The sequence below is a fragment of the Erythrolamprus reginae genome, chromosome 3 (genome assembly GCF_031021105.1).
Source record: "Erythrolamprus reginae isolate rEryReg1 chromosome 3, rEryReg1.hap1, whole genome shotgun sequence".
NCBI lineage: Eukaryota > Metazoa > Chordata > Lepidosauria > Squamata > Dipsadidae > Erythrolamprus > Erythrolamprus reginae.
In genome coordinates, this window is record NC_091952.1 from 27836992 (window position 1) to 27864496 (window position 27505).

General features: G+C 39.5%; 1 protein-coding gene across 2 annotated transcripts in view; it reads left to right on the forward strand.

Moving 5' to 3' along the window:
• The window catches only part of PREX1 (phosphatidylinositol-3,4,5-trisphosphate dependent Rac exchange factor 1), a 287903-nt gene that overhangs the window by 249203 nt on the left and 11195 nt on the right, over positions 1-27505 (forward strand). For both annotated transcript variants that reach the window (XM_070744658.1, XM_070744659.1), the window contains exons 27-36: positions 5353-5441; positions 7373-7455; positions 9111-9201; positions 11184-11312; positions 12938-12979; positions 13985-14202; positions 19356-19455; positions 20584-20727; positions 23453-23567; positions 24329-24395. In XM_070744658.1, coding sequence (XP_070600759.1) covers positions 5353-5441; positions 7373-7455; positions 9111-9201; positions 11184-11312; positions 12938-12979; positions 13985-14202; positions 19356-19455; positions 20584-20727; positions 23453-23567; positions 24329-24395 — 1078 coding nt within the window. The remainder of the gene's footprint in view (positions 1-5352; positions 5442-7372; positions 7456-9110; positions 9202-11183; positions 11313-12937; positions 12980-13984; positions 14203-19355; positions 19456-20583; positions 20728-23452; positions 23568-24328; positions 24396-27505) is intronic.

A 27505-nucleotide genomic window follows, 5' to 3' on the forward strand; every position in this document is an offset into this window, starting at 1 on the left:
TTCTGGGTTTGGGGTTGGGGGGGTGCTGGGAAGCCCCCCAGCCCGGCTGTCACCTTTTAAAACAGCCGGGCGGCTTTCCAGGAGCCTCCCGCAGCCGAACGCCAAACCCGAACTTCCGCGTTCGGCTTCGAGAGGCTCCTAGAAAGCTGCACGGCTATTTTAAAAGGTGACAGCCGGGCTGGGGGGCTTCCCAGCACCCCCCCCTGAACCCTGAACTTTTGCCGAACTTCCGGGTTTGGAGTTCGGGGGGGTGCTGGGAAGCCCCCCAGCCCGGCTGTCACCTTTTAAAACAGCCGGGCAGCTTTCCAGGAGCCTCCCGCAGCCGAACGCCAAACCCGAACTTCCGCGTTCGGCTTCGGGAGGCTCCTAGAAAGCTGTGCGGCTATTTTAAAAGGTGACAGCCGGGCTGGGGGGCTTCCCAGCACCCCCCCGAACCCCAAACTTTTGCCGAACTTCCGGGTTCGGGGTTCGGGGGGGGGTGCTGGGAAGCCCCCCAGCCCGGCGGTCACCTTTTAAAACAGCCGGGCGGCTTCCCAGGAGCCTCCGAACGCCGAACCCAGAAGTTCGGGTTTGGCGTTTGTAACTTGAAAAACGTTCGTAAGAAGAGGCAAATTTTTTCTGAACCCCGGGTTCGTATCACGAGTTGTTCATAAGACAAGGGGTTCGTATCTTGAGGTACCACTGTATGATCATTTCTAGATTATAAGTGTTTTATGTATCATTACATTTTTTTTCCACACAATATTCATGATTCTTATAAATCTCTGCAGTATTTCTTCTGATGCAGAGTGCATGTAATATCCCTAGGCAAAGTTAGTTCAATCAAGCACTGATTGCCTAAAATCAACTATTAGATAAGTTTATAGGAATACCATTTCCATAGAATGAGGACTTCAATGTTTTACAGAGCACCATAGAACATTGGTGGTATGTTTGACCAGTCTGTAATTGTTGACGGTGTGGCATGAATTTAAGTGTATCCTTTGCAGAGTCCTCCATAATTAGACATGGTTCATATGTCTGTCACAGGATCAACTTACAACTTGGTTTCAAGGTTCAGGCAGGTCAGGTAAGGTCAGAAGGAAGAATTCCCTCCCTTGTATCCAGCAAAGTGAAACAGCTGGAAAGAGAGAATCTTTTGTGGGTTTTCCAGAAGTTCAAGCCTTTTAGTCTGAAACCAGCCCAGCAGCTGTTGTTTGCAGAACCAATGATTTGTTGCCTTATGTGTACAAACACAATCCTCCACGGAAAACACAGACTAATTGGAGTTTCAAATAATGATTGCGTCAATCACAAGAAGGGCCGTATGACTCAAAATGATAGGCACCAGTCTGAGACAGTTGGAAGTACACAGAATGAACCACACACAGCCCTGCTGCTTGGAAAATAACCCTCACAACCAGAAATGGTAGCAATGGTATTTTGTATTTTACATTTTCTATTTAAAAACTCTGGGTCATACAAAGCATGAGCAAAGTAGTACAGAATAAAATGTACTGCTTTGGAAAAAGTTGCCTTCTTAGAGGTTTCTTCTTGGCACAAGACCAGCAGGACTATGGCCAATCTGACCTCCAAAGGAATAAAGTTATACAGGATGGATGCCATGGATTTGAGTTTCCTTGGTTAGTTGGCGTTACAGGGTAACCAATGCAGTCTGCATTGGTTGCCGGTCAGTTTCCGGTCACAATTCAAAGAGTTGGTTATGACCTATAAAGCCCTTCATGGCACCGGACCAGATTATCTCAGGGACCGCCTTCTGCTGCACGAATCCCAGTGACCAGTTAGGTCCCACAGAGTGGGTCTTCTCCGGGTCCCGTCAACTAAACAATGTCGTTTGGCGGGACCCAGGGGAAGAGCCTTCTCTGTGGCGGCCCCGGCCCTCTGGAACCAGTCCCCCCAGAGATTAGAATTGCCCCCACCCTCCTTGCCTTTCGTAAGCTGCTTAAAACCCACCTCTGCTGCCAGGCATGGGGGAATTGAGATACTCTTTCCCCTAGGCCTTTACAATTTTATGCATGGTATGTCTGTATGTATGTTTGGTTTTATAATAAGGGTTTTAAACTGTTTTAGTATTGGATTATTATTATATGCTGTTTTATTGCTGTTGTTAGCCACTCTGAGTCTGCGGAGAGGGGCGGCATACAAATCCAATAAATAAATAAATAAATAAACTCGTGCCCTTGTCCCATGATGGTGAACCTATGGCATATGTGCCGGAAGTGGCATGCAGAGCCGTCAGCCATTGCTCTTCTGAGTTCTGGCATGTTGGCTAGTTGGTTTTCATGCAGATGGGCATGCTGGAAACCAGAAGAGCAGCCTCCCGGTGTGCGTAGGCATTGGCTGCTTGGCCTGGTTTCTGGCACACATGTGCACATGAATACCAGCAATGGCAAGAACAACTGGTGTGCGTGCCAAAAGACATGGGGACGGTATCCCGGTGGTCATGCCAGAAACTGGTAGACCAGGTGGCTGGTGCTTGTGTGTGCACAAAAACTCAGAAGATTATCTGGCTTTTGGCCTGCACTCTATTTGGCACTCGGTGCCAAAAATGTGGGACTTCCGACTGACCGAATTCTGAAGCATAACACACCAGACATCCTGATTGTGGAGAAAAAGAAAGTATGGATCATCGACATTGCAATCCCAGGAGACAACAGAGTTGAGGAGAAGCAGCTAGAGAAATTAGTGAAATACAAAGATCTAAAAATTGAGCTGCAACGTCTGTGGCATAAGCCAGTGAAAGTGGTCCCAGTGGTACTTGGCACGCTGGGCGCAGTACCAAAGGATCTCAGCAGACATTTGAAAACCATCGGAATTGACAGGATCTCCATCTGTCAATTGCAAAAGGCCACTTTACTGGGATCAGCAAACATAATTTGCCGCTACATCACGCAGTCCTAGGTGCTTGGGAAGCGCCCGACTGGTGATGAAATACGAAATCCAGCATAGTGATCTCGTTTGTTGTGTTGTATTGACATAATAATAATAATAATAATAATAACAACAACAACAACAACAACAACAACTCGGGCTCACAATAATATTGTGTAATATATAATATATGAAGTTTTAAGTTTCAATTTTAAAAATAAATGATAATGACAAAAAGGCCACAAAGAGTAAAATAGTACAGTATTTCCTTTTTGCAAGGACATCACATAATTGTAGTTTATAGTTCTCCTTGGTTGAGTAGAATAACAGTTAGAAATTGAGATTGCTTTCACATCTGTTTTATAATTCAGAGGTTCCCAAACATGGTCAATTTTTAAACTTCTTGTGAGCATGACTATGCAGGTGGAATGAATGTTTCTGCTTGCAAGGGAAAATTTGCTTTCTGCGAGCCAGAGCTAACATAAATGACTCTGAGGTAGAAGCCAAGAGCTGTCAATGCTTATTGTTTATAGAAATTTTATAGAAGTTTATAGAAATTTTTTAAACATGTTTTGCATCTGTGGGCCATAGCAATGTAATGTGAAATATTATTTCCTTTACTTTCTATATTTAAACCAGTGATATCATGAGCTCAAGATTCCTAGTCATAGGAATTAATGGTATTTATTTCCTCTTCAGAGCTGATCACTGCACAAATAAAAGAGCACATTTTAAATGCTTTAAATCCCTAGAATATTTTGCAAAACAGCAGCAAACTGCCTAATTGGCAGTGTGCCTCCACATTAAGACTCAATGCGCTATGAATATGTGTCAGTACCAATTGAGTTTGGTTTTATTCATTGTTTTAAAGCATTTAGTTCTGCATCATGATTTTGATAATTCTTTCTATTACTGAGAATAATCTATTCTAGATTACTGAGATCAAAGCAAATTCGTCAAGAGACCATTATCTTTCAGATTTGGACAGAAACAAAGTGAAATGAAAAATGTACTTGAAACATAAACAGTTAAACATACTTCTTGCAGAACAACTGTTCAAGAATAAATTAAATATATTTTGATAGCTTTCAAATTGGAGGATAGATATGTAAAGTTTACAAGAATGTGTAAAGAAGAGAATTTGTTGACAGGGTATATTATTACCGGTACATCCCATAATTCCTTGTATACATCTTTGGCTCTTTCTACAGTACCTGTATGTTGTATCCTATTTAGAAAAGGGAGAAAAAATGTTTGGGAAAATGAAACATTATAAGTGGAAAGTTACAGTATATTAAAAGAGATATTCTTCTTTGAAGAGTCACCAACCCAAGAAACTTAAATGTTCTGGGAAGATAGATTTCAGCCCTTTTGATTTTTGATTGGGTTGTGAGTGCTCCATCATTTGAAGCTTTTGAGAAGAGATCTGTTAGGCATTTGTTTGGAATGATATAGGGCAGTGATGGCAAACCATTTTTCCTCTGGTGCTAAAAGCACGTGCGTGCTCGCTATTATGCATGCGTGAGTACCCACTCCCATAATTCAATACCTGTGGGGTGAAAATGGCCTCGACTGCCCCCTGGAAGCTCTCTGGAAGCCAGAAGCAGCCCATTTCTCAACTTCTGGTGGGCTCGGTAGACCTGTTTTTCAACCTCCCCTGGCTCCAGAGGCTTCTGGGGAGCCTGGAGAGGACAAAAACACCCTCCTCCATCCTCCCCAAAGGTCCTCTGGAAGCTGAAAATGTCCTCCTAGAGCCTCTGTGTGTGCCAAAAATCTGCTAGGGGCACGCACATGTATGCTGGAGCTGAGCTACAGCAACAGCTCACGTGCCTACACATATAGCTCATAAGAACATAAGAAGAGCCATGCTGAATCAGGCCAAAGCCCATCGAGTCCAGCATTCTGTGTCACACAGTGCCCCACCAATTGTACATGGGGATCTTGAGTATGGGGATCCCTTGACCCCCAACAAGTGATACTCAAGAGAATCCTGCCTGCCTCAACCAACATAGAGGCAGCACATGGACGTGTGCCATCAGCCTTCCAACTCTGTTATTCTGAATTTTTTGGAATATATATTACTGAGAAGTAAGTCCCATTGCATATGGCAAGAATTTTCATTCAGATAAACAAGAGATGAATGGCTTTTCACATGAATATGATTTCTATCAATTGGTTATATTAATTGGTGCTTATAGGACGTGGTTTCTTAAGTTCATGAAGAACCCTGACAGATTTAATATTGAATCTTTACCATGTTTTTTCATTCTCATCAAGAGTAATGTATTAATTATGTAATGCATCTTCATTAGTAGGAGACAAGGCATGAAAGATGGGAGTTGAACTTAAAAATAATTACTAAAGGCCAGTATTCTCTTCATGGAATTTTATTTGAAATGGATAAGATAGAAACGAACGAGTTCACCGTATGTTCTCTTATCTCCCCATGCTATATATTATATCACTTTTTTTTCTTTCCAGTGAATGTAACAGCAATAGGGATTCAGTACTTTCTTATACCAGTGTCCGAAGTAACAGCTCTTACTTGGGCAGTGACGAAATGGGATCAGGTAAGTAAATGCTATAATAGAAGTTTTCAACAAGGATTAAATGATACACCATCCTAGTATTTTCCAGATGTGTATAATAATAACTTTAATCATTCCTGGTTAGTAGATTCAGTAATAAAAAAGTAAAGAATTAAATGAATGGAGGGGTCTGTAATATGGTAAATGATTTAGCTTTACTAGATAAATGGTCAGAGCAATGGAAACTGCAGTTTAATGTTTCCAAATGTAAAATAATGCACTTGGGGAAAAGGAATCCTCAATCTGAGTATTGCATTGGCAGTTCTGTGTTAGCAAAAACTTCAGAAGAGAAGGATTTAGGGGTAGTGATTTCTGACAGTCTCAAAATGGGTGAGCAGTGTGGTCGGGCAGTAGGAAAAGCAAGTAGGATGCTTGGCTACATAGCTAGAGGTATAACAAGCAGGAAGAGGGAGATTGTGATCCCCTTATATAGAGTGCTGGTGAGACCACATTTGGAATACTGTGTTCAGTTCTGGAGACCTCACCTACAAAAAGATATTGACAAAATTGAACGGGCCCAAAGACGGGCTACAAGAATGGTGGAAGGTCTTAAGCATAAAACGTATCAGGAAAGACTTCATGAACTCAATCTGTATAGTCTGGAGGACAGAAGGAAAAGGGGGGACATGATCGAAACATTTAAATGTGTCAAAGGGTTAAATAAGGTTCAGGAGGGAAGTGTTTTTAATAGGAAAGTGAACACAAGAACAAGGGGACACAATCTGAAGTTAGTTGGGGGAAAGATCAAAAGCAACATGAGAAAATATTATTTCACTGAAAGAGTAGTAGATCCTTGGAACAAACTTCCAGCAGACATGGTTGGTAAATCCACAGTAACTGAATTTAAACATGCCTGGGATAAACATATACCCATCCTAAGATAAAATATAGAAAATAGTATAAGGGCAGACTAGATGGACCATGAGGTCTTTTTCTGCCGTCAGTCTTCTATGTTTCTATGTTTCTAATGTAATTAATGTAGATTGCTAAAGAAATGCTCTGTTGGCATATTAGCACATTTAGGGCTCATACTGAGGATCTACACAGCTTGCTATAAATTTTATGCATTTTATTTCTCAAAATAACATGAGCAATGCCATCAGTTTCAAGGAATCTTGCCACTTCAGTTTATCACAGTTACTTATCCAGCGCTTATAAAAAGGAGTTTCAGCAGTCCTATTAATCATAGGTGCTTTAACTAACTGCAGGATATCTGATTAAATCTCACTATTGTAGCTCATATAATTTGTTCCAAAAATATTTTTAGGCATGGGGAAAAATTATGTTCCCAATAAATGCTTGTCAAGGATTAATTCAATCCTAGGTGATATTCCATTATGTTACCATATAAGATAAAAGAAGCATGTTAAACAGTAATGAATGCTGAGTTATAGGGTGTAAAATGCTTCCTGATTGGGCCAGAACATTATAAAATGCAAAGCAACTTTACAGTGATTGTTGGCTGTTAATTGTTAGCTGTTGTTGTTGGTAATATTGTTAGTTGTCTGGCTGGAGCATTTTTGAGCATCAGTTAATTGAGTTAGAACTGTAATATTGATACGGAGAAACCTGGATTGGTTTAGAATCTATGTATAAGTAAGCTTTACTGTATATAGTTAAGGCAAAGTTTATTCCTGCAAAATAGAAGACTTAAGATGGAAGATATTTTGGATTGCACTGATGAGTAAAACTGTTTACTACTGTTTTCGACAAAAGTGTCATCGTTATTTCTTTGCACCGGTTCGAACTCATCAAAAGCTAGAAATTGGATAAATAGATGGGAATACAAAGGGAAATGAACAGGGAGTGGAAAAAAGGAGTATGAAAGAGAAAGCGAAAGAAAAATGTGAGCAAATTTAAAGATCTGTGTTCATCAGGGGAATAATGATCAAAGTTTATTTATTTCATCTTAGGTGATGAACTTCCCAGTGACATGAGAATACCGTCAGACAAACAAGACAAGCTTCATGGCTGTCTTGAGCATCTTTTTAACCAGGTAAAGAGATTTTATATTTTTATGGTTGTACAATGGTTGTTGTGGAGGTTGTATTAGCAGATTCTGAATGAATGAGGGTTAGACTAGATATTCTGTCATTCAAGGTGCCAAGCATCATTTCATGCAGCATATGGCTTCTAATACTAGTTGTCTCTCCTTTGGAATCATGGCATGAAAACACTTTGTTTTTCCTAATGTTTGTTTTCATGGCCTGGACTTCAGAAAAAAACCTTCCTTTAATTTATGTAGCCAATAACTATGGTAATCTTAATCAAAATTTTAAAGTCAATTAAACTAGCTATCTTTCACTTGCTAATTTCTGCCAACCATTGTTTCTTTGTTTGTTTATCAAATGTATTTGCCACCCATCTTATGAGTCAGGTGAGAATTCTAGGGAAGTAAGATCTAAGCTAAAAAGTTATCAGGCAATAATTAAATGGGATGCCAGGGTTGTTAAATTCCCGGCCTGTGGGCCAGATGTGTCACATGTTGACCATGTCAACGCCCAGTTTAGCGAAGGAGAAAAAAGTCGCAATATGTCACGTGACGCCACCATGACAATGTGAGTTTGTCACCCCTGTACTAGACTGACTCTTCCTGGAACTCAATGAGGCCATAATCCAGAACTTTTTGTTACGTTCGTCTTTCCTTTCATGTAAAAGAAAAATGTAGGGAAGAAATATTATGACTCCCTTTCTGGGTTTGATCATGAACCTTTCATCACTTCTGGAGTTTATATTTTTTTTATCCCGCCTTTATCATTTTTAAAAAGAGCTAAAGGCAGCAAACAAACTTAAATACTCCTTCCCCCTTCCATTTCCCCCACAACAACAATCTTGTGAGGTAGGTTGAGCTGAGAGTGAGTGACTGACCCAAAGTCACATAGTCAGCTTTCATGCCGAAAGCAGGACTAGAATTCATAGTCTTCCAGTTTCTAGCTTGGAAGTGCTTTGTTGGAGTATCTGCAGAAATTGGACTGTAAAATCATATGCAACTCAATTTTATACTCAGTTACTAATATCTCACCTGTGTAATGTAATATTAATGCATGATTGATTGGGGTTTTGGTTTTTTTTGCTATATTGAATGATTGATGTTAATACGGTAGAATGTTTAATCCTTTACTTTAGATTTTAAATAGTACTAATTTGTTCTACATTAGTAATTCATAAGACTATTAATTGATTAGAGAAGGACTATTTTATTTTACTTCGTTTTGATTTTTTAAATAGCATAGTTGGGTATTTTGAGGTTTCTCAGGAAAGAAAATAGAGTACAGATATTGAATAATCACATCTTCTAACTTAGACTTTCAAAGCTTAATCATGTAGGACATGCAGCAAATATTCATCTCTCTCTAAATTAATAGTTCTTGGCTTGCCTGTGGGGGTATACATAGACAGTTAATAAGTATTAGTTTCTACTAGTACTTCATATCCCAGTCTTCATTAATAATAGCTTTGCTGGAAGCAATTGCCACTGTTTTCTCAATTTCAGACCAGAAACTCAATATTTTTAATCTGCTCCAGGTTGCTTTTCAATCAAAGCAGAACAGATGAAATGTAATCACTAGAGGGCTTTTTTTTGTAAATAGGATTTTATCTCCAAAAAGGCCAGAAGAATATTAAAGACTCAGTAAATGTGCTTTTTTACAGGTGGATGCTATCAATGTGCTTCTCAAAGGACCAGTAATAAGCAAAGCTTTTGAAGAAATCAAACATTTCCCAATAGATCACACTTTGCAAGGTAATCTTGCCTGGTTCAGGAAAATTGGTGTTTCTTAAATAACATGATATAATTTCTTCATTCCCCGTCGATTGTTAAAAGACTGAGATAATTTTTCTGGTGCCTTGTCTATGTCTGTCTGTCTGTCTGTCTGTCTGTCTGTCTGTCTGTCTGTCTGTCTGTCTGTCTGTCTTTCTCTCTCTCTCTCTCTCTCTCTCTCTCTCTCACCCACTCTCTTTCTCTGTTAACTTCTGTATATGAATTTCACTCAATCATTTTCAGAGCTATCTGTGTTATACTAGGAAAACGGGCAACACAGCAGTCATCCTCAATTGAGCTTGCTATTTACAAATGGCAAATTGCAGTGTGCATTTATTTATTTGGTTTTGCTTCAGAGGTTGCTTTTCAAAAGCATTGCCTCATCTTCCTGAATGATCAAACTAATGTTGATGTGAATGCTATTTCTCCCCCACCCCAAACTTCTTCACAGCCAGCGGTTAGTGTTTGGCTCAAAAATGCTAAGCAGAGTTTAGTCTGCTTAGCATTTGGATGGGGATTTATTATTTTAATCATATTTATTGTACAGTGTACCAGCAAAGCAGTGATTAGTTCAAACTTTTTATTTAAAAAATAATAATAATGAAGGTGAAGGCAATATTAAGAGAGAATGTATAAACCAGATTAATATGTTTTTAAAAATATCACACAAAATGAAATGAAACTTTAGTCAGAAATTAACAATATGTTATGGTAGCAAATTACAGGAGAATTGAATAAGCCAGTATTTATACACAGTTGGAAAGTAAAATGAGAGAGTTACATGGTTTAAAATTCATTAAAAGTCAGACAATGTGATTGGATGTGTTTTCTCGTGTTGTCTCTCATAGTTGAGGTCTACCTATGATGTCAATTACAGGCCTCTCTCATTTTTTTAAAGTGGGAGAACTTGCACAGTTGTTGTCTGACTAAATATCCCCCTCATCTACAAAAATATATTGACAAAATTGAACGGGTCCAAAGACGGGCTACAAGAATGGTGGAAGGTCTTAAGCATAAAATGTATTAGAAAAGATTTAATGAACTCAATCTCTATAGTTTGGAGGACAGAAGGAAAAGGGGGGGACATGATCAAAACATTTAAATATGTTAAAGGATTAAATAAGGTTCAGGAGGGAAGTGTTTTTAATAGGAAAGTGAACACAAGAAAAAGGGGGCACAATCTGAGGTTAGTTGGGGGAAAGATCAGAAGCAATGTGAGAAAATATTATTTTACTGAAAGAGGTAGTAGATCCTTGGAACAAACTTCCAGCAGACGTGGTTGGTAAATCCACAGTAACTGAATTTAAACATGCCTGGGATAAACATATATCCATCCTAAGATAAAATACAGAAAATAGTATAAGGGCAGACTAGATGGACCATGAGGTCTTTTTCTGCCGTCAATCTTCTATAAGGAACAAAACTGTTATGGAATCTAGATGTTCTGCTATAGATATTTGTAAACCTCCTCCCAGAGGGGAGTAACAGAAACGGACCATGAAGTGGTTGTGTGTATAGATAATATACCATAATAACAAAAATTCTTCTAGAAGGCCTCTGCAATAGGTAGATTAGAAAAAACTACAAAGTTGAAATAATGAAATATCAGAGGCAGGAGCTGCAGTTCAATCCAATTTGGATAGATTTTACAGTTCATCTCAATAGCAAACGAGTTTAATATGGTAATATACATATATATTGTAAATTTGCATGTATGCAGACCCTGTCTTTTTTCTGTTTTTTAGTATTTTCTATATTTTTCCCTATGCATCTTGGATTTATGCTATTTACATGCTTGATAATATTTATTACGTTCAATAAAATATTATCAAAAGTGATGAATGGTATTTTCTTTACAAAGAAATAAGCTAAGCGGAAATTGGCACAGGGTGTAACTGGCTGCTGTTCTGAACCACTTTGGTATTGTATTATTATCAGAACTGAAATCTTTTCTTGTTCTGCAGAATTTAAGCAGAAAGAAGAAACTACTATTCGAAGCAGGAACAAGATTCAGATCAGCATTCAGGAAGATCCCTGGAATCTCCCACTTCGCATTAAAAATCTTGTTGATACCATTCAGAAATATGTAGAAGGTTTGTGAATAGAAAGCTGGAAAAGAGCTGTTAAAAATTTCCATATTATAAAAAAAATAGTAGAGAAGGTTGAGATCCGAAGGAGTAGAGAAACTGAATAAATAATGGAAAATTGCTTGTATGATCTTTGTAGCTAGAATGTGTTCTGCCAGCGTGTCCCAACCGCCTGTAATTACAGGGTAATTAGTCCAGGAAGACACATAGCACACAATAAAAGGAAAACCAAAAGTCTTTATCAATAGAAAAGCAGGAAAAACTCCCTTTTAAAATGTCAAAGGGGTGTTCTGATACACACAAGGAACAGGTTCAATGCAATCCAATTTCTCACCCAATAACTGGGAAATTGAGTCCAATTCCAAAGTCCAGAAAGTCCACACACAGTCTTGAACAGGGAAACAGCAAAACAGAAAAACCACGATCTTGACGACACTATGAATCAGATAAACTTCCACAAGGCTAAATCAGCATGCTGCTCTTTTTTTATCTGTAGCACTAATTACAGCAGCCCCACCCAACCACAGGTGGCCTCACTTATCTCCTGTAATAATCCTTCAATTGTTCTCTTCTATGCATCACTCTCCTCATGTGTGGGTCTGTCATAAGTTTTTGTTCAGAATCCAGGGATGATAAGGAAGATTGATCTCCTCCTGGGCTGTCTGCCAAACTCCCCTCTTCCCTGTCACTCACGCTTCCTTGGTCAGAGGAGACTTCGTCGGCAGATTCTATTGGGAGCAAAACAGGCCTGTGGCATGTGGATGTTTCCCCCACCTCCACCTCCACATTCCTTGGGGCAGGAGCTGGGCCAGAGCTAACCACAACAGAATGTGAAGTTAGATTGAATCCTAGGAACAGAAAACATAGGAAGTTGCCGTAATCTATTTCAATACTATTTCTTACTCAACTGGAATAAGAATTAATTTTAGCCTTTTTTCTTTGTTTGTTATACACTTATGTATAAGCCTAGTAGAAAACTACAGTTCAAAACCATAGCATCATCTCTGTGAGGTAGGTTAGACTGAAAGAGAGCAATGGGTGTGACTAATAGAAACTAAAACTAGGTTTCCCTGCTCTACCTGAAAATACCTGGAATTAAATATTCATATTCATTAATATTTGCTAATTCCATAAATGGATTCTACCATAGAGCTATGGCCCTTTCATCTGTAAATTTTATGGATTCTGGTGGTATCAGTCTTTGCAGTCTCTAGACATTAATATGGGTTTTTTTTTTACCATTTTTTACCATTAATACCATTAATTTATGGTTTCCAGGACTTTCATTATGAGTTAGGGTATAGATATATAGTAGACCCTCTGGTCACGACCATAATTCATTCCATAATTTGGTTGTAACCCAAACCTAATTTTGGACATTTGGCTCTAACAAAACAAAATGGCGTGGAAAGGGAATTGGCTGAAAAGAAAAAAGTGAATTTTTTGGCCGGAACACAATTTGGTTACGGTCAGAAGAAGCATTTATGACCAGAGGTTCTACTGTACTTGATTACAGTGTTCTCTTTCCAACTCTGTTTCAGCTCCAGCATCTATTAATAAGATACTGAGCATGCCGTGTCATTTCAGTTAAGGAAGATAGGATTAAATTCTGCTTTATTTTTCTTTTCTAGATGGAAAGAATCAGCTCCTGTTGGCTTTGTTGAAATGCACAGGTACAGCAGCTTTTTGCTTACTTCTGACGTTATCTTCTGATGCAGAGAACTTTCCCCAAGCTTCCTGGCATCCCTCTTATTTTTTGTTTGTTTGTTTGTTTGTTTGTTTGTTTGTTTGTTTGTTCGTTCGTTCGTTCGTTCGTTCGTTCGTTCATTCATTCATTCATTCATCAATTTTTTATGCCGCCCTTCTCCTTAGACTCAGGGCGGCTTACAACATGTTAGCAATAGCACTTTTGAACAGAGCCAGCATATTGCCCCCACAATCCAGGTCCTCATTTTACCCACCTCGGCAGGATGGAAGGCTGAGTCAATCTTGAGCCGGTGATGAGATTTGAACCGCTGACCTGCAGATCTACAGTCAGCTTCAGTGGCCTGCAGTACAGCACTCTACCTGCTGCGCCACCCCGGCTCTTGCTAGGAGAGACTCTATAAATTCAATTCTTTGTCATCTACATCATGGCTTATGGCCTAAGCAGCTTCTGATCACCTGAACAGTGTTACAGAGATGCGGTTGGAGGAATATTTTCATTACATTTCATGCATTAACCAGTGGTTTTCAACCTATGGTTCCCGGACTCTTGGGGGGGCCACAATATCAACCCAGAAGGTTCACAGAGATTTAAAGAAATATTATGATTTCAATCTTGAATTAAGCCGGTGGTGGTGGCATGGCCATGACCCGTGGCCACAAAAGTTATTAAAAGGGGATCTCTGGTGGGAAAAAAATGTTGAGAACTACAGTATTAAGCCATTATTTTCAGAATTAGTGACTAATGTGGACACTCTATGCATCCTTGTCTTGTCAAAGACTCTATGTTCCTCTGGGGTGGAGGGGGGAATAAGCACTTGGGGGCTTTGGGGCACCTTTCCCCAGATATCATCAGTGTCATATCAACTTCCCTAAATAAGAAGTCAGAACCACTCTTGGGGACTGAATCCCAACCACACATGCAGCAGCTCTAGCCTATTGATCCCAATTCTTGTCTCTCTTTCCTCTTCCAGATACAGAACTTCAAGTGAGACGAGATGTAATTTTCTGCCAGGCCCTGGTGGCAGCCGTTTGCACGTTTTCAGAGCAGTTATTGGGAGCACTCAACTATCGATACAATAACAACGGAGAGTATGAAGAAAGCAGTCGGGAAGCCAGTAAGAAGTGGCTGGAGCAGATAGCAGCCACAGGAGTGTTGCTCAACTACCAGTCCTTGCTGTCTCCCAATGTGGTAAGGCTAGAATGCCATTTCCCCAAACACAGAAAACCAAAATAAGGAACCAGGCAGTTCCTTCATTACTCATCTTCTGGCCTAAATATATTTGCAAAGGCTGGGGGAAATAAAACTGCTTTCGTTTGCAATGTGGTCACATTTGCATTTCAAACCCCATTCACACCTTCCCCAGCCTGGTTTCTGGTGCGGCTGGGATATGTGTGCAAAATCTCAACCTAGTGAGTGTGACCCATTACGTGGTAGAACCCTTTCAGCCATGGTGAACCGTGCAGCCAAACTTTTCCTACGTTGCAACGTGTCATGGTTCTGAGTAACGGTCCCAATCAATTCAGGATTCCGAGGCTGTAGCTTTTCTTAAAAATCCATGTTATTGGGTACATCAGGGGTCCCCAAACCTTTTACACAGGGGGCCGGTTCACTGTCCCTCGGACTGTTGGAGGGCCAGACTATTAAAAAAAAACTATGAACAAATCCCTATGCACACTGCACATACCTTGTTTTAAAGTAAAAAAGAAAATGGGAACATACTATTTAGAGGGGAAAGAAGTCTGAAATTCATATATGTTTATGTTTTGCTTTTAATTTTCTTTTGTTAACATCTGATTGGCTATACAAGGTTTTCTTGGCTTATGAAAAATGTATAAAGAAAGAAGGAATCACTTTGGCATAATGGTTAATAAGTTAGAAATATAATTGGTGTTGCACTTTTTGAAGGAACATTAAGGAGGGAATTTAATTAAAAGAAAATGAATGTAACTGGATGACAAAATTAGAAAAAAACCTTTTGCAACTTTTTTGATGATTGATATTAGTTACTAACAAAATACCACATTTTATTTGTGGAAAATTAGATGGTACACTGTGTTGAGAGGAAAAAAAAATTACCCCCCCCCCAAAAGCAGTCCTTCCTTCCTCTGTCCCTCCATTTCATTCTTCCTTCCTTCCTTCCTTCCTTCCTTCCTTCCTTCCTTGTTCCCTCCATTTCTCCTTCTTTCCTTCCTTCCTTCCTTCCCTCCTTCATTCCTCTCCACTTCTCCTTCCCTCCCTCTCTTTCCCTTTTTCTTTCTTTCTCTCTCTCTTTTTCCTGTGCTCTTGTCACTCATTGGCGGGCCGGATAAATGGCCTCAGTGGGCAGCATGTGGCCCGCGGGCCGTAGTTTGGGGACCACTGGGGTACATCATATTGACGTGTTCATAAGTGAATCCAACTTTAAATATTTACTGTGTTTTCAGTATAATAAAAGAAATAGACCTCTCTCTCTCTCTCTCTCTCTCTCTCTCTCTCTCTCTCTCTCTCTCTCACACACACACACACACACACACACACACACACACACACACAGTGTCACTGGTCATGTTGATCAACCAAGTAGATGGCAGGCTACTCAGCTCCTCCCTCTGGCCGTTATGAGCTTTCATTGAGATGACCTTGATTCCCACAGGCCTCATCACTGTTATGTCTGGTACCTGACAGGAAATTAACCCAGACCACATAGTTCCCCCTTTCCCCATATGCGAGTCAACTAAGAAACAGGAAGAAAAAGGACACGGCTTCAGCTAAGGCTGTTTTGAGAGTTGACACAACATTGGACAGGGGTGTCAAACTTGATTTCATTGAGGGCCGCATCAGGGTTGTGTTTGATCTGGGGGGGAGAGATGTCGTGAGGCATGACTAGGGTGGACATGGCCAATTCAACATCACTCCTGTTGAGAGTGCCTATGATGGCCCATAGGGGGCACGCAGCCCTCCTGAGCTCCATTTTAACTGGCAGAGGGTTGCAGGAGGTTGTGGCAGCAGAAAATGAGCTTGGGAGACTGTTTTTGCTGGCAGAAGCACCATGGGCCAGTCCTTCGCTGTTTCGAGGGTGGCCCTGTAGGCCAGATTAAGTACTCCATGGGCCAGATCTGGCCCCCGGGCCTAGAGTTAGATACCCCTGACGTAGGAGAAAGTACTCTGGGCAATAATGTGAAAGGATCTAAGGGGTACATATTGTACATATTGTCTTAATATGTATAAGAAGAATCTGGCTTTGTATGTTGTGCAACCCTCTGACTGAGTGGTATAATGTCACATTGGTTCTTTTAATAATTAAGAAAAAAATAAATGCAGTTCATTGCTTGAAAAACATCTGTCAAGGAAGATATTTCTGATTGCTACTGGCATTCATTTGCAGACAATACTGAATAAGCAGACCAATATTTTAATTCATCATACAACAAATTCATCTATTCAGTCTTTTCTGGCCCTCTAAATCAGTGTTTCCCAACCTTGGCAACTTGAAGATATTTGGACTTCAACTCCCAGAATTCGCTGGCTGGGGAATTCTGGGAGTTGAAGTCCAGATATCTTCAAGTTGCCAAGGTTGGGGAACACTGCTCTAAATGACAAGCTGCATCTCACTATATTCTGTGTTCTGCATAACTATATTTCACCTGTAAGAATTTTATCTCCTTGGCTTTTGGTACAGCCAAGATAAAAGCAGGAAAAGTACTGTAATAGCATCCTTTATTGCTATTTTTTTTAACAGCTACATATTAGTGCTGCACAGAGTATTAGCTGTAAATGATAACTAGTTGTGTGAAGTATTCTGTCCTCTGCTGGTGAGAAAATGTCTTGCATTGCACTGAATATATTTGAAACATGTACCACATTCATATATAGCAGCAATTTTCTTGAATGTTCAAGTTCTTGTTGCTCACAAATTTTTAACATACCTTACGGAAACCCATATGAGAAAGATATGAGACCTATGATGGACAATGTGTGTTAAAGATATGAGACATATGGTGGACAATGTAAGGTAGAGATGTAAGCTTACATTTAAAAAAAACCCAGTAAATTTCAGGGAATGAAGGATTTAAACATGTTTTAGTCACAGTCACAACCAACCTTTGATACCTGGGTTTGGGAAAGGCATCTATTCTCCTTTTTAGAATAGAATAGAATAGAATTTTATTGGTCAGGTGTGGTTGGCCAAACAAAGAATTTGTCTTAGTGCATATGCTTTCAGTGTAAAAGATACATTTATCAAGAATCATAAGGTACAACACTTAATGAGAATCATAGCATACAAATAAACAATCAAATCATATTGGGAACCAGTTCAATATAAATTGTAAGGATACAAGCAACAAAGTTACAGTCATTAGTGGGAGGAGATGGGCAATAGGAATGAGGAGAAGATTAATAGCAATTCAGCCTTAGTGAATAGTTTGACAGTGGTGGGGGAATTATTTGTTTAGCAGAGTGATGGTGTTTGGGGAAAATTTGTTCTTGTGACTAGTTGTTCTGATGTGCAATGTTCTATAGTGTTGTTTTGAGGATAGGAGTTAATTTGTGTCAAGGATGTGAGGTGTCTAAATATTTTCACAGCCCTCTTTTTGACTCATGCAGTTTACAAGTCCTCAGTGGAAGGCAGGTTGGTAGCAATTGTTTTTTCTGCAGTTCTAATGGTCCTCTTGAAGTCTGTGTCTGTCTTATTGGGTTGCTGAACCAAACCAGACAGTTATATAGTTATATATTCATATATTCATGGCACCGGACCAGATTATCTCAGGGACCGCCTTCTGCTGCATGAATCCCAGTGACCAGTTAGGTCCCACAGAGTGGGCCTTCTCCGGGTCCCATCAACTAAACAATGTCGTTTGGCGGGACCCAGGGGAAGAGCCTTCTCTGTGGCGGCCCCGGCCGTTTGGAACCAACTGCCCCCAGAGATTAGAATTGCCCCCACCCTCCTTGCCTTTCGTAAGCTTCTTAAAACTCACCTCTGCCGTCAGGCATGGGGGAACTGAGATATTCTTTCCCCCTAGGCCTTTACAATTTACGCATGGTATGTTTGTATGTATGTTTGGTTTTATAATAAGGTTTTTTTTAGTTGTTTAGTATTGGATTGTTGCATGCTGTTTTTTATCACTGTTGTTAGCTGCCCCGAGTCTGCGGAGAGGGGCGGCATACAAATCCAATTAATAATAATAATAATAATAATAATAATAATAATAATAATAATAATAATAATAATAATATAGAGATGCAGATGACAGACTCAACAACTCCTCTGTAGAACTATATCAGCAGTTCCTTGGGTAGTTTGAGCTTCCTGAGTTGGTGCAGAAAGAATATTCTTTGTTGTGATTTTTTGATGACGTTTTTGATGTTAGGTGTCCATTTTAGGTCCTGAGATATGGTAGAACCTAGAAATTTGAAGATCTCTGCTGTTGATACTGTGTTGTCTAGTATTGTGAGAGGCGGAAGTATGGAAATATTCCAGTTCTTATGAAGATAATGTTTTGTGTATTTACAAGTACAATAAAACTCTGAATTTCAATCCTAGGTTACTGCAGTCCTAAATTGAGGCACTATGTGACCAGACTCAATGTTATTCCCATTTTTAATATGATTGTTAAAGAAAACATAGGGTTGTTAAGTGAACCACACGGTTGTTAAGCTAATTCAGTGTATTCACTGGACTTTTTTTTTTCTGCCAGAAAACAGCAGACAATTTACTAAATTGTGGTCATGTGAGCATTGGAGATTGTAAGCACTTGAAATGTGATTACATAACTGCTGCACATATACAGTACATCTACAGTCATAACTTTAACAGAGAGTCAAAAATAGCTTTTTTTAGTACATCATAATTTCAGATAGTCATTGAATCCGAAGGTCATAAATCAAGAACTACCTGCATTTTGTCCCTCCTTGCAATTTATTCACCTTTTTATCCTATTTGGGTCCCGTCGACTAAACAATGTTGTCTGGCGGGACCCAGGGGAAGAGCCTTCTCTGTGGAGGCTCCGACCCTCTGGAACCAGCTCCCCCCTGAGATTAGGATTGCCCCCACCCTCCCTGCCTTTCGTAAACTCCTTAAAACCCACCTCTATCGTCAGGCATAGGGGAACTAAAACATCTCCCCCTTGCCCATGTTGTTTTGCCGTTTGATTGATTGACTGTGTGCCTGTTTTTTATATATATATTGGGATTGTTTTATGCATTTTTTAAACTTAAAATTGTAATTAGATTGGTGGGCATTGGATTTGTTACTATGTACTGTTTTTATTATTGTTGTGAGCCGCCCCGAGTTTGCGGAGAGGGGCGGCATATAAATCCAATAAATCTAATCTAATCTAATCTATTTTTTTCTCCTCCCATAGAAAGAAGAGCGAACCATGCTGGAAGATATCCAGGCCACCCTTTCAGAATTGGATAAGGTTGCCTTTTATTTCAAGCAGCTGGATGAGTGTTTTGTAGCAAGTAAGTTCAGTCACTAGATCCAGGGATGAAATTCAGCAGATTTGCACAGGTTCTATAGAACTGGTGATGATGATTATGCTCAGTTCGGAGAACCGGTAAATCACACCATTGACTGGCCCTGCCCCTGCCCTCCCACTCACTCCTTCTCTCCTCCTTCTTATACACACAGAGCCAACATGAGAAGGAGTCGAGAAGCAGACAGGCTGAATGCTAGAAGTGTTGGCATGTCTTGGTATAGCTAAGCTATGAGACCGTCGACATACACCGAGCAGAGAATTTTAACAGAGCGTGGATATGTGATAAAGCCAAGACACAGACTTTGTTAAATAAGTATTATTTACATATAAACAAATTATAAACAATCCAGAATAAGCACGAAGCAAATACACTGAGCAATTACAAAGCAAATAGCACTGAGCAATTACAAGATTAGAGCACAAAGCAAAACACAATATAGATAATAAGCACAAAGCTTATACAAGAAGATAATAAGCACTGAGCTTATACAAGAAGATACGCACAAAGCGTAAACACAACTCCCCCTCTCTCGGGCAAAGTGAAAAGGAAAGGACTGAGCAGAATAATGAGCTTTTATAGCTTCAATGAGGAAGTGACGAAACAGCCTTGAATATTAACTCTTCAAGTACAAGTTAACTCTTTAAGTGCACATTAACTCTTTAAGTACAAGTTTGGTACAAGTGTACAATATGCAGTTTACAGTGGCAATCCCTAACAACCATGTACCCTGTACTAACATGAAGACTTGACCAAACTTTTCTGTCGGTTGTGTGGGTGTGGCTTGGTGAGTGTGGCTAGGCCACACCTACCAAGCCACACCCACAGATCCAGTTAGGGGAAAGATTTAAATGACAACCCTGACTAGCTGCATTGACTCCCTTGAATTTTTCCTATGACTGTATTTGTTCGAACAGTAAAGCGATGTCTAAGATGTATTTTTTGCAACTTTCAGTTCAACAGAAGTTGCACATCCCTGATTAAGAGCAATGCCTCCCCTCCCAAAGACAAAATCGGATGAGTGGGATTCATTCTTGCAGTTTCCACATGTTGGTTATCTTATGTTACTATCTCCTCTGCAATTTGTAATATCTTTTTCCTTTGTTCCTCCAGATACTCATGTCTTTTATCACGTGGAGGGAAATCGGCAAGTTTTGAAAGTAACCTTATTCCTGGATAGTTACTACTTTTCTAAACTACCTACTCGGTTCCAGAATGGAGGAAGTCTGAAACTGCATGCGGTGCTCTTTACAAAAGGTACAAGAGAAATCCTTTTCTTACTTTCATTCATTTATTTACCGTATTATTCGGAGTATGAGAGACACTTTTTCTTCCCTTAAAAGAAGGTGAAAATTTGGGTGCCTCTTATACACCTAATGTAGCCCTGCCCACCCACTGGCCCCCCACCCTTTGGCCTCTGCTTCCCAGCAGTTTGCTTCCTTGCAGCAAACAACTAGTTTCAGCTTCAGCACAGCCTGATTAGCACAAGCAGCTGATTGTTGGTTGGGTTGACCTTCTAACCCTCAGCTGTTTCAGGCTGCAGGGATTGCCATTGCCTATTGCTGCCTCTGCAAACCTCACCTTCGGTTTCCACATCCAGTTTTCAGCCTTCACACACCCCGTTTTCGGCCTCTGCACACCCCATTTTCCCCCCATTCTGATCTCTGCCGCCCGGAACAGGCGGAAAAATGGAGCATACGGAGACCAAAAATGATGTGTGCGAAGGCTGAAAACTGGATGTGGCAGCCAAAAATGGGGTGTGCTGAGGCAGCAATTGGCTATGGCAATCCCTGCAGCCTGAAACAGCTGATGGTCAGGAGGCCGATCCGACCGATAATCAGCTGCTTGTTCTAATCAGGCTGTTTGCTGCAAGGAGGCAAATTGCTGGGAGGCCAAGGCAGAGGCAGATTTTGTTTTCTTGTGCTAACCAGGCTGTGCTGAAACTGAAATAGGCTGTTTGCTGTTTGTTGCAAGGAGGTAAATTGCTGGGAGGCAGAAGCAGATTTCTTGTTTTCCTTCCCAAAAGCTAGATGTGTCTTATATTTCAGAGCATCTTATATTCCAAAAATATGGTATATTGAACTCCTAACACAGTCAAACTGAAGGTCAAGTTAGTGGATGTGAAATAGACAAATAATTTCACATTTTTAAGCCAAATCAAGGCAGGTGGAAAATAGATACCAAGAAAGTATTTTCTACAGATTTAATGGAATGAATGATTGGACCATTGGACATAATGTTGAAAATTTATATAATGATTGTAGACTCATTTTAATTGTATAGGTGTAATATTTGCAATCTGCATGATGGACATAATTCCAACAATTATTTGAAAATAATCAAGATAATTTTTTGCAGCCATTTTTAGTTTTAAATTTTTGAATGCTCTCACCAAATGGCCAATTTATAAACATAGCAGGTTTTCTTAAACCCTTAGAATTGACTGGGGGAAAAATGGGAACAACCAGGTTGGTGATCTCACAATATTATTATCATGACATATATAATCTATATAACTTCAGCAGAGCAAAAAGGAGGGGGTCTATGACAACTCGCTACAGACAACTCACCATGACCCACTCACTGCAGCCAACTTGCCACAGGATGAGAGTTACACTAAGAAAAAGTGGGATGGAATCATTAAAAAAAAGATGCCAAGGGAGGGAAAATAAAATATGAATGACAGTAATTAAAATAATTTTTAACAATTTTAAATAATTGAATTGAATTGTTGAATTGTCTCACAGCAAATTGCCCTATGGTCGGTTGGCCTTGGGGAGTTGGCTGTAGTGAATTGGCCATGATGAGTTGACAATGGCTAGTTGGCTATGGCAAGTTGTCTAATTCTGAGAAGGAGGTGCTTTAGTTTTCTTGCTTGCTTGCTCATTCATTCATTCATTCATTCATTCAATCAATCAATCAATCAATCAATCAATCAATCAATCAATCAATCAATCAATCAGTGTAAGCTAGATATATAAGGAAAAGGATGATAATTTATTAATAAATTCTCTGTGTTGTTCTTACATTTTTCCAAGACTCCATTTGATCACCAGCACACATAATAATAATAATAATAATAATAATAATAATAATAATAATAATAATTTATTAGATTTGTATGCCGCCCCTCTGCGAAGACTCGGGGCGGCTCACAACAACGATAAAAACAATATTATAATGGCACAAATCTAATATTCAAAAACTAAAAACCCTATCATAATTAAAAACCAAACAGCACATACATACCAAACATAAATTATAATAAGCCTGGGGGAAAGATGTCTCAAATCCCCCATGCCTGGCGGTATAGGTGGGTCTTAAGTAGTTTACAGAAGACATGGAGGGTGGGAGCAGTTCTAATCTCTGGGGGGAGTTGATTCCAGAGGGCCGGGGCCACCACAGAGAAGACTCTTCCCCTGGGGCCCGCCAGACGACATTGTTTAGTCAACGGGACCCGGAGAAGGCCAACTCTGTGGGAACTTATCGGCCGCTGGAATTCGTGCGGTAGCAGGCGGTTCCGGAGGTACTCTGGTCCAATGCCATGTAGGGCTGGTTGATCCATAGTAGCATCATGTTCATGATGACAACCTCATGTAAATGATACAGGCTTTGTCAGTTGCATTATTTCCATTATGAAGTAAAGAACTGCACAATTCACATCATCAATGTGTTCAACTATGTATGTTGGGATGTTATGACAAGTATGAAGTCCTTTTCCCCCCAAATCCCATGAGTAAATATTCCTTTTTTAAAAATCTCACATTTCCACTCTTTTTGGCAAGATTAAGCAGAATAAGACAGATTTAGAAGATGAGAGGGATGTGTTGCATACAAATACAAATGTAATCAATAAATAGGTCCAAATTAATTCAAAAGTCCCTCCCCCCTTCTTATTGTACAATAATGGTAATAATAGATACAAAAGACATATGAGAATTGTTAAAAAGTTGCTTTAAACTTTTCATTCAATTATTTACAGTCCTTGAAAATCTGGATGGCCAAGTCCTACCAAATGGGTCACCTCAGGAGGAGCTTCAGCATCAAATCAATTCCTATTCTCTTGAGAAGGTGCAACAGTATTATCACAAACTCAGGTACTATAGCATTTTTAAAAATCTGATTGTAAATAGTCTTGGCAACTGAATCAAAATTGTTCTTAAAGAGTGCATCCCTTTTTGTTACCCTTGCCTTTGGCAGGTCACATTGGTGAAGGTAAGGAGCTTTATTGTGCTACTAGAAATTGACTATTTTAGTTGAATTCATACAAATTGGAATTCCTTTCAAGTTTTATTTTGAATGTTAATAATAATAATTATTTTGAAATAAGAGAGGAGGAGATCAAAGATATAAGGCAATGTGGGCTGGGACTGGAAATAGACCATCAAAGATGGTTGCTAGGTTTTGGGATGAGAGTGAGAAGGAATAAGAGAAACGAAAGGAGTGAGCTCACTCCATAATTTGCATGGGACTCTCACGATTGTAGAAGAATTGAAATTGGAAATTAGTTTGCAATTTTTTTGGACCATGCAAATATAGCTAGTCCATGTGTGGCCTGTAGTAATTGTCCCAAAGGTGCTTTTTCAAGAGGCAACTAGACTTTCTTGTTTTTCTTTGAAGTTGTTTTACTTCTCAATCAAGAATCAGTTTTTCTCATTCTTAGATGAGAAGCGAAACATTTTCAAAGAAAAACAGGAAAGTCCATTTACTCCTTGAAAAAGAACCTTTGGGAGAACTATGACCTTGGATGATTGAGAATCTCCACAGAAACATGTAGTAAATGGTTCCTTTTAGAAATTAAAATACTTTCTAGGAGTGTTTAAAATTACATAATAACATAATCATTATTTAATTTCAGGACATTTTACCTGGAACGATCGAACTTGCCTACAGATTCAAACACCGCAGCTGTGAAAATTCATCAGGTATGGAAACTTCCTGTTTATATATTCAGATGTTTGGAAAAGTAGGAACTGGGAGCGGCTGCTATTTCAACTGTTAGGATGAAAGTTGGTGCTTCTAACAGTTAGAAGTGGTTCTCAACCTGAGAGTCGGGACCCTTTTGGGGAGTCGAACGACCATTTCACAGAGGTCACCTAAGACCATGGGAAAAGACAAACCTTAGAACATACTTTTACAATCCGACCAATCAGCCATTTACAATGGAGGTGTCTCTCCGACCTTCCTGCCAATCAGCTTAAAGCTCTGTTGGGAGAATTGGCACTGGACTTATGGTTGTGGTTCACCACAACATGAGGAGCTCTATTAAGGGGCTGTGACATTAGGCTGAGAACCACTGAAACTAACCTAACAGTCACAGAAGGAAAGAGATCAAGCTTAACCTAACAACCTACTATCAAAAAAACAATTTGGATTCAGAAAGAAACTATCCTGCAACCTACAACTACTTCACTGCACCTTGATCAAGGAAAATCCATCGATGCAATTTATATCGACTTCTGCAAAGCCTTTGACTCAGTGGTTCACGACAAACTTCTCCTAAAACTCAAATCCTATGGCATCTCAGGTCTCCTCCACAACTGGATTACCGCATTCTTGTCAAACAGGCAACAAGTTGTCAAAATCGGAAGCGCCATTTCCTCCCCTGTCCCTGTCAAAAGCGGCGTTCCCCAAGGCAGCGTACTAGGTCCTACTCTTTTCATCCTATACATCAATGACCTCTGCGATAATATCGTAAGCAACTGTGTACTTTTTGCCGACAATGTGAAACTTTTCAACACCACTGACAACACACTCACCCTCCAAAAAGACCTTGACTTCGTTTCAAATTGGTCCAACACCTGGCAACTTCCAATATCAACCAACAAATGCTCTACCCTCCACATCGGCAAAAAGAATCCAAACCACATATATGAACTGAATAAACAAATCCTCACTACCAACCAACACTCAGTAAAAGACCTTGGAATACTAATATCCAATGACCTAAGTGCTAAATCCCACTGCAACAATATCGCCAAAAAAGCCTCCAGAGTTGTTAACCTGATCCTACGCAGCTTTTGCTCCGGCAATCTCACACTACTCACAAGAGCCTACAAAACCTATGCCAGACCCATTCTCGAATACAGCTCATCTGCCTGGAACCCACACCACATCTCAGACATCAACACTCTCGAAAACGTCCAAAGATACTTCACCAGAAGAGCCCTCCACTCCTCCACTCGAAACAGAATACCCTATGAAAATAGACTAACCATCCTGGGCCTTGAAAGCCTAGAACTACGGCGCATAAAACACGATTTGAGCATCGCCCACAAGATCATACGCTGCAACATCCTCCCGGTCAACGACTACTTCAGCTTCAACAGCAACAACACAAGAGCACACAACAGATTCAAACTTAATATTAATCGCTCCAAACTTGACTGTAAAAAATATGACTGTAACAATCGAGTTGTCTAAGCATGGAACTCATTACCGGACTCAATAGTGTCAACCCCCAATCCCCTACACTTCTCCATTAAAAACTCAACGATTGACCTCTCCAGATTCCTCAGAGGCCAGTAAGGGGCGTACATAAGTGCACTGATGTGCCTATCGTCCCCTGTCCAATTCTCTTTCCTTACCTTTTATCTTATATATTCTCTCCTCTATATATATTCTCTTCCTATCCTCTTCTCTTCTTTTTTACTTCCTATCTTTATATATATTACCTAATGTCTATTCTCTCTCATATGTATTGTATATTGGACAAAGAATAAATAAATAAAATAAAAATAAAAATAAATAAATAAATAAACCTGTGAAACTGGTCATACCAGACCTCATTATTAGCAAAAGCTGGATTCTAGAACCTGGGGCCTTCCAACCTGATCCCTGCTGTATTTGAAAGGTGATTTAATGAGCCAGCACTACCAAATGTTTTCACTCAGTGCTAAATAGTGAAATAATGTTTTCCCAATTGTCCTTCATGTTTATTCATACATCAGTGTATAGATAAAAAAAAGAGAAATATGAATATCAGGAATGTCAAATTGCTAAAGTTCCAAGGTTACTTGTGGACTAGCTATTTCTTTCTAATGCATGAGTAAAATGGTCTTCCAGTTTTCACTTCAAAATCCTGATCTGCTTTTCTCTTTGGAGTTGTAATTAACCTCAATAAAGAAGATTTAGAAATTCCAAACTTTTCAAGAATGCAGATTATTTCCTCTTCCCATATCTAAACTCAGCTTTAAAGAATAATTAGGATTGGGACCTCATTGCATAACTATTCATTCAAATCACAATTTTCTCTCATGGATACTTTATCTTCAATTAAATGAAGACCTCCAGCGTAAGTTTCCATATAATCTTAATTCTGAATAGGCTAGCATCTCCTGTTCTGTTCTATTCTATTCTATTCTACTCTACTCTACACTCTATTCTATTCTATTTTACTCTACTCTACTCTACTCTCTATTCTATTCTACTCTATTCTATTCTATTTTACTCTACTCTACTTTACACTCTACTCTACTCTATTCTACTCTACTCTATTCTATTCTATTTTACTCTACTCTACTCTACACTCTACTCAACTCTACTCTATTCTATCCCATCCCATCCCATCCTATTTGAGAGAGAGAGAGAGGGAGAAAGAGACAAACAGACAGACACTGGCTCAAGATCACCCAGCTGGCTTTGTGCTTAAGGTAGGACTCAAATTCATAGTCTAAAAGAGATGCCTTAGCAACTGCACCACTTGTATTCTAATTTAGAAACTCCTAGAATTACACAGACTTTTTATCTAGTTGCCAACCATCACTTGAAGGCACTGAACTAAATACTGAATATTGAACTAATACTGTCTTAAGAAATCTTAAGGATATGCTAAGAGTTAAGAAGGACATTTACATTGTTGAGTTCAATGTGCCCTTTCCTTTAGAAATGTATTCTCATTTGTAAAATTTCTCCCAGTGTCCCAGCTGGAACATGTACAATAAGAGTTTTCGACAGAAGAGCACATCACCTTTCTGTGGCACTATTAATTGTTGATTTTCTAGGACATTTGTTTGCCCATAGAAAAATGGAAAAA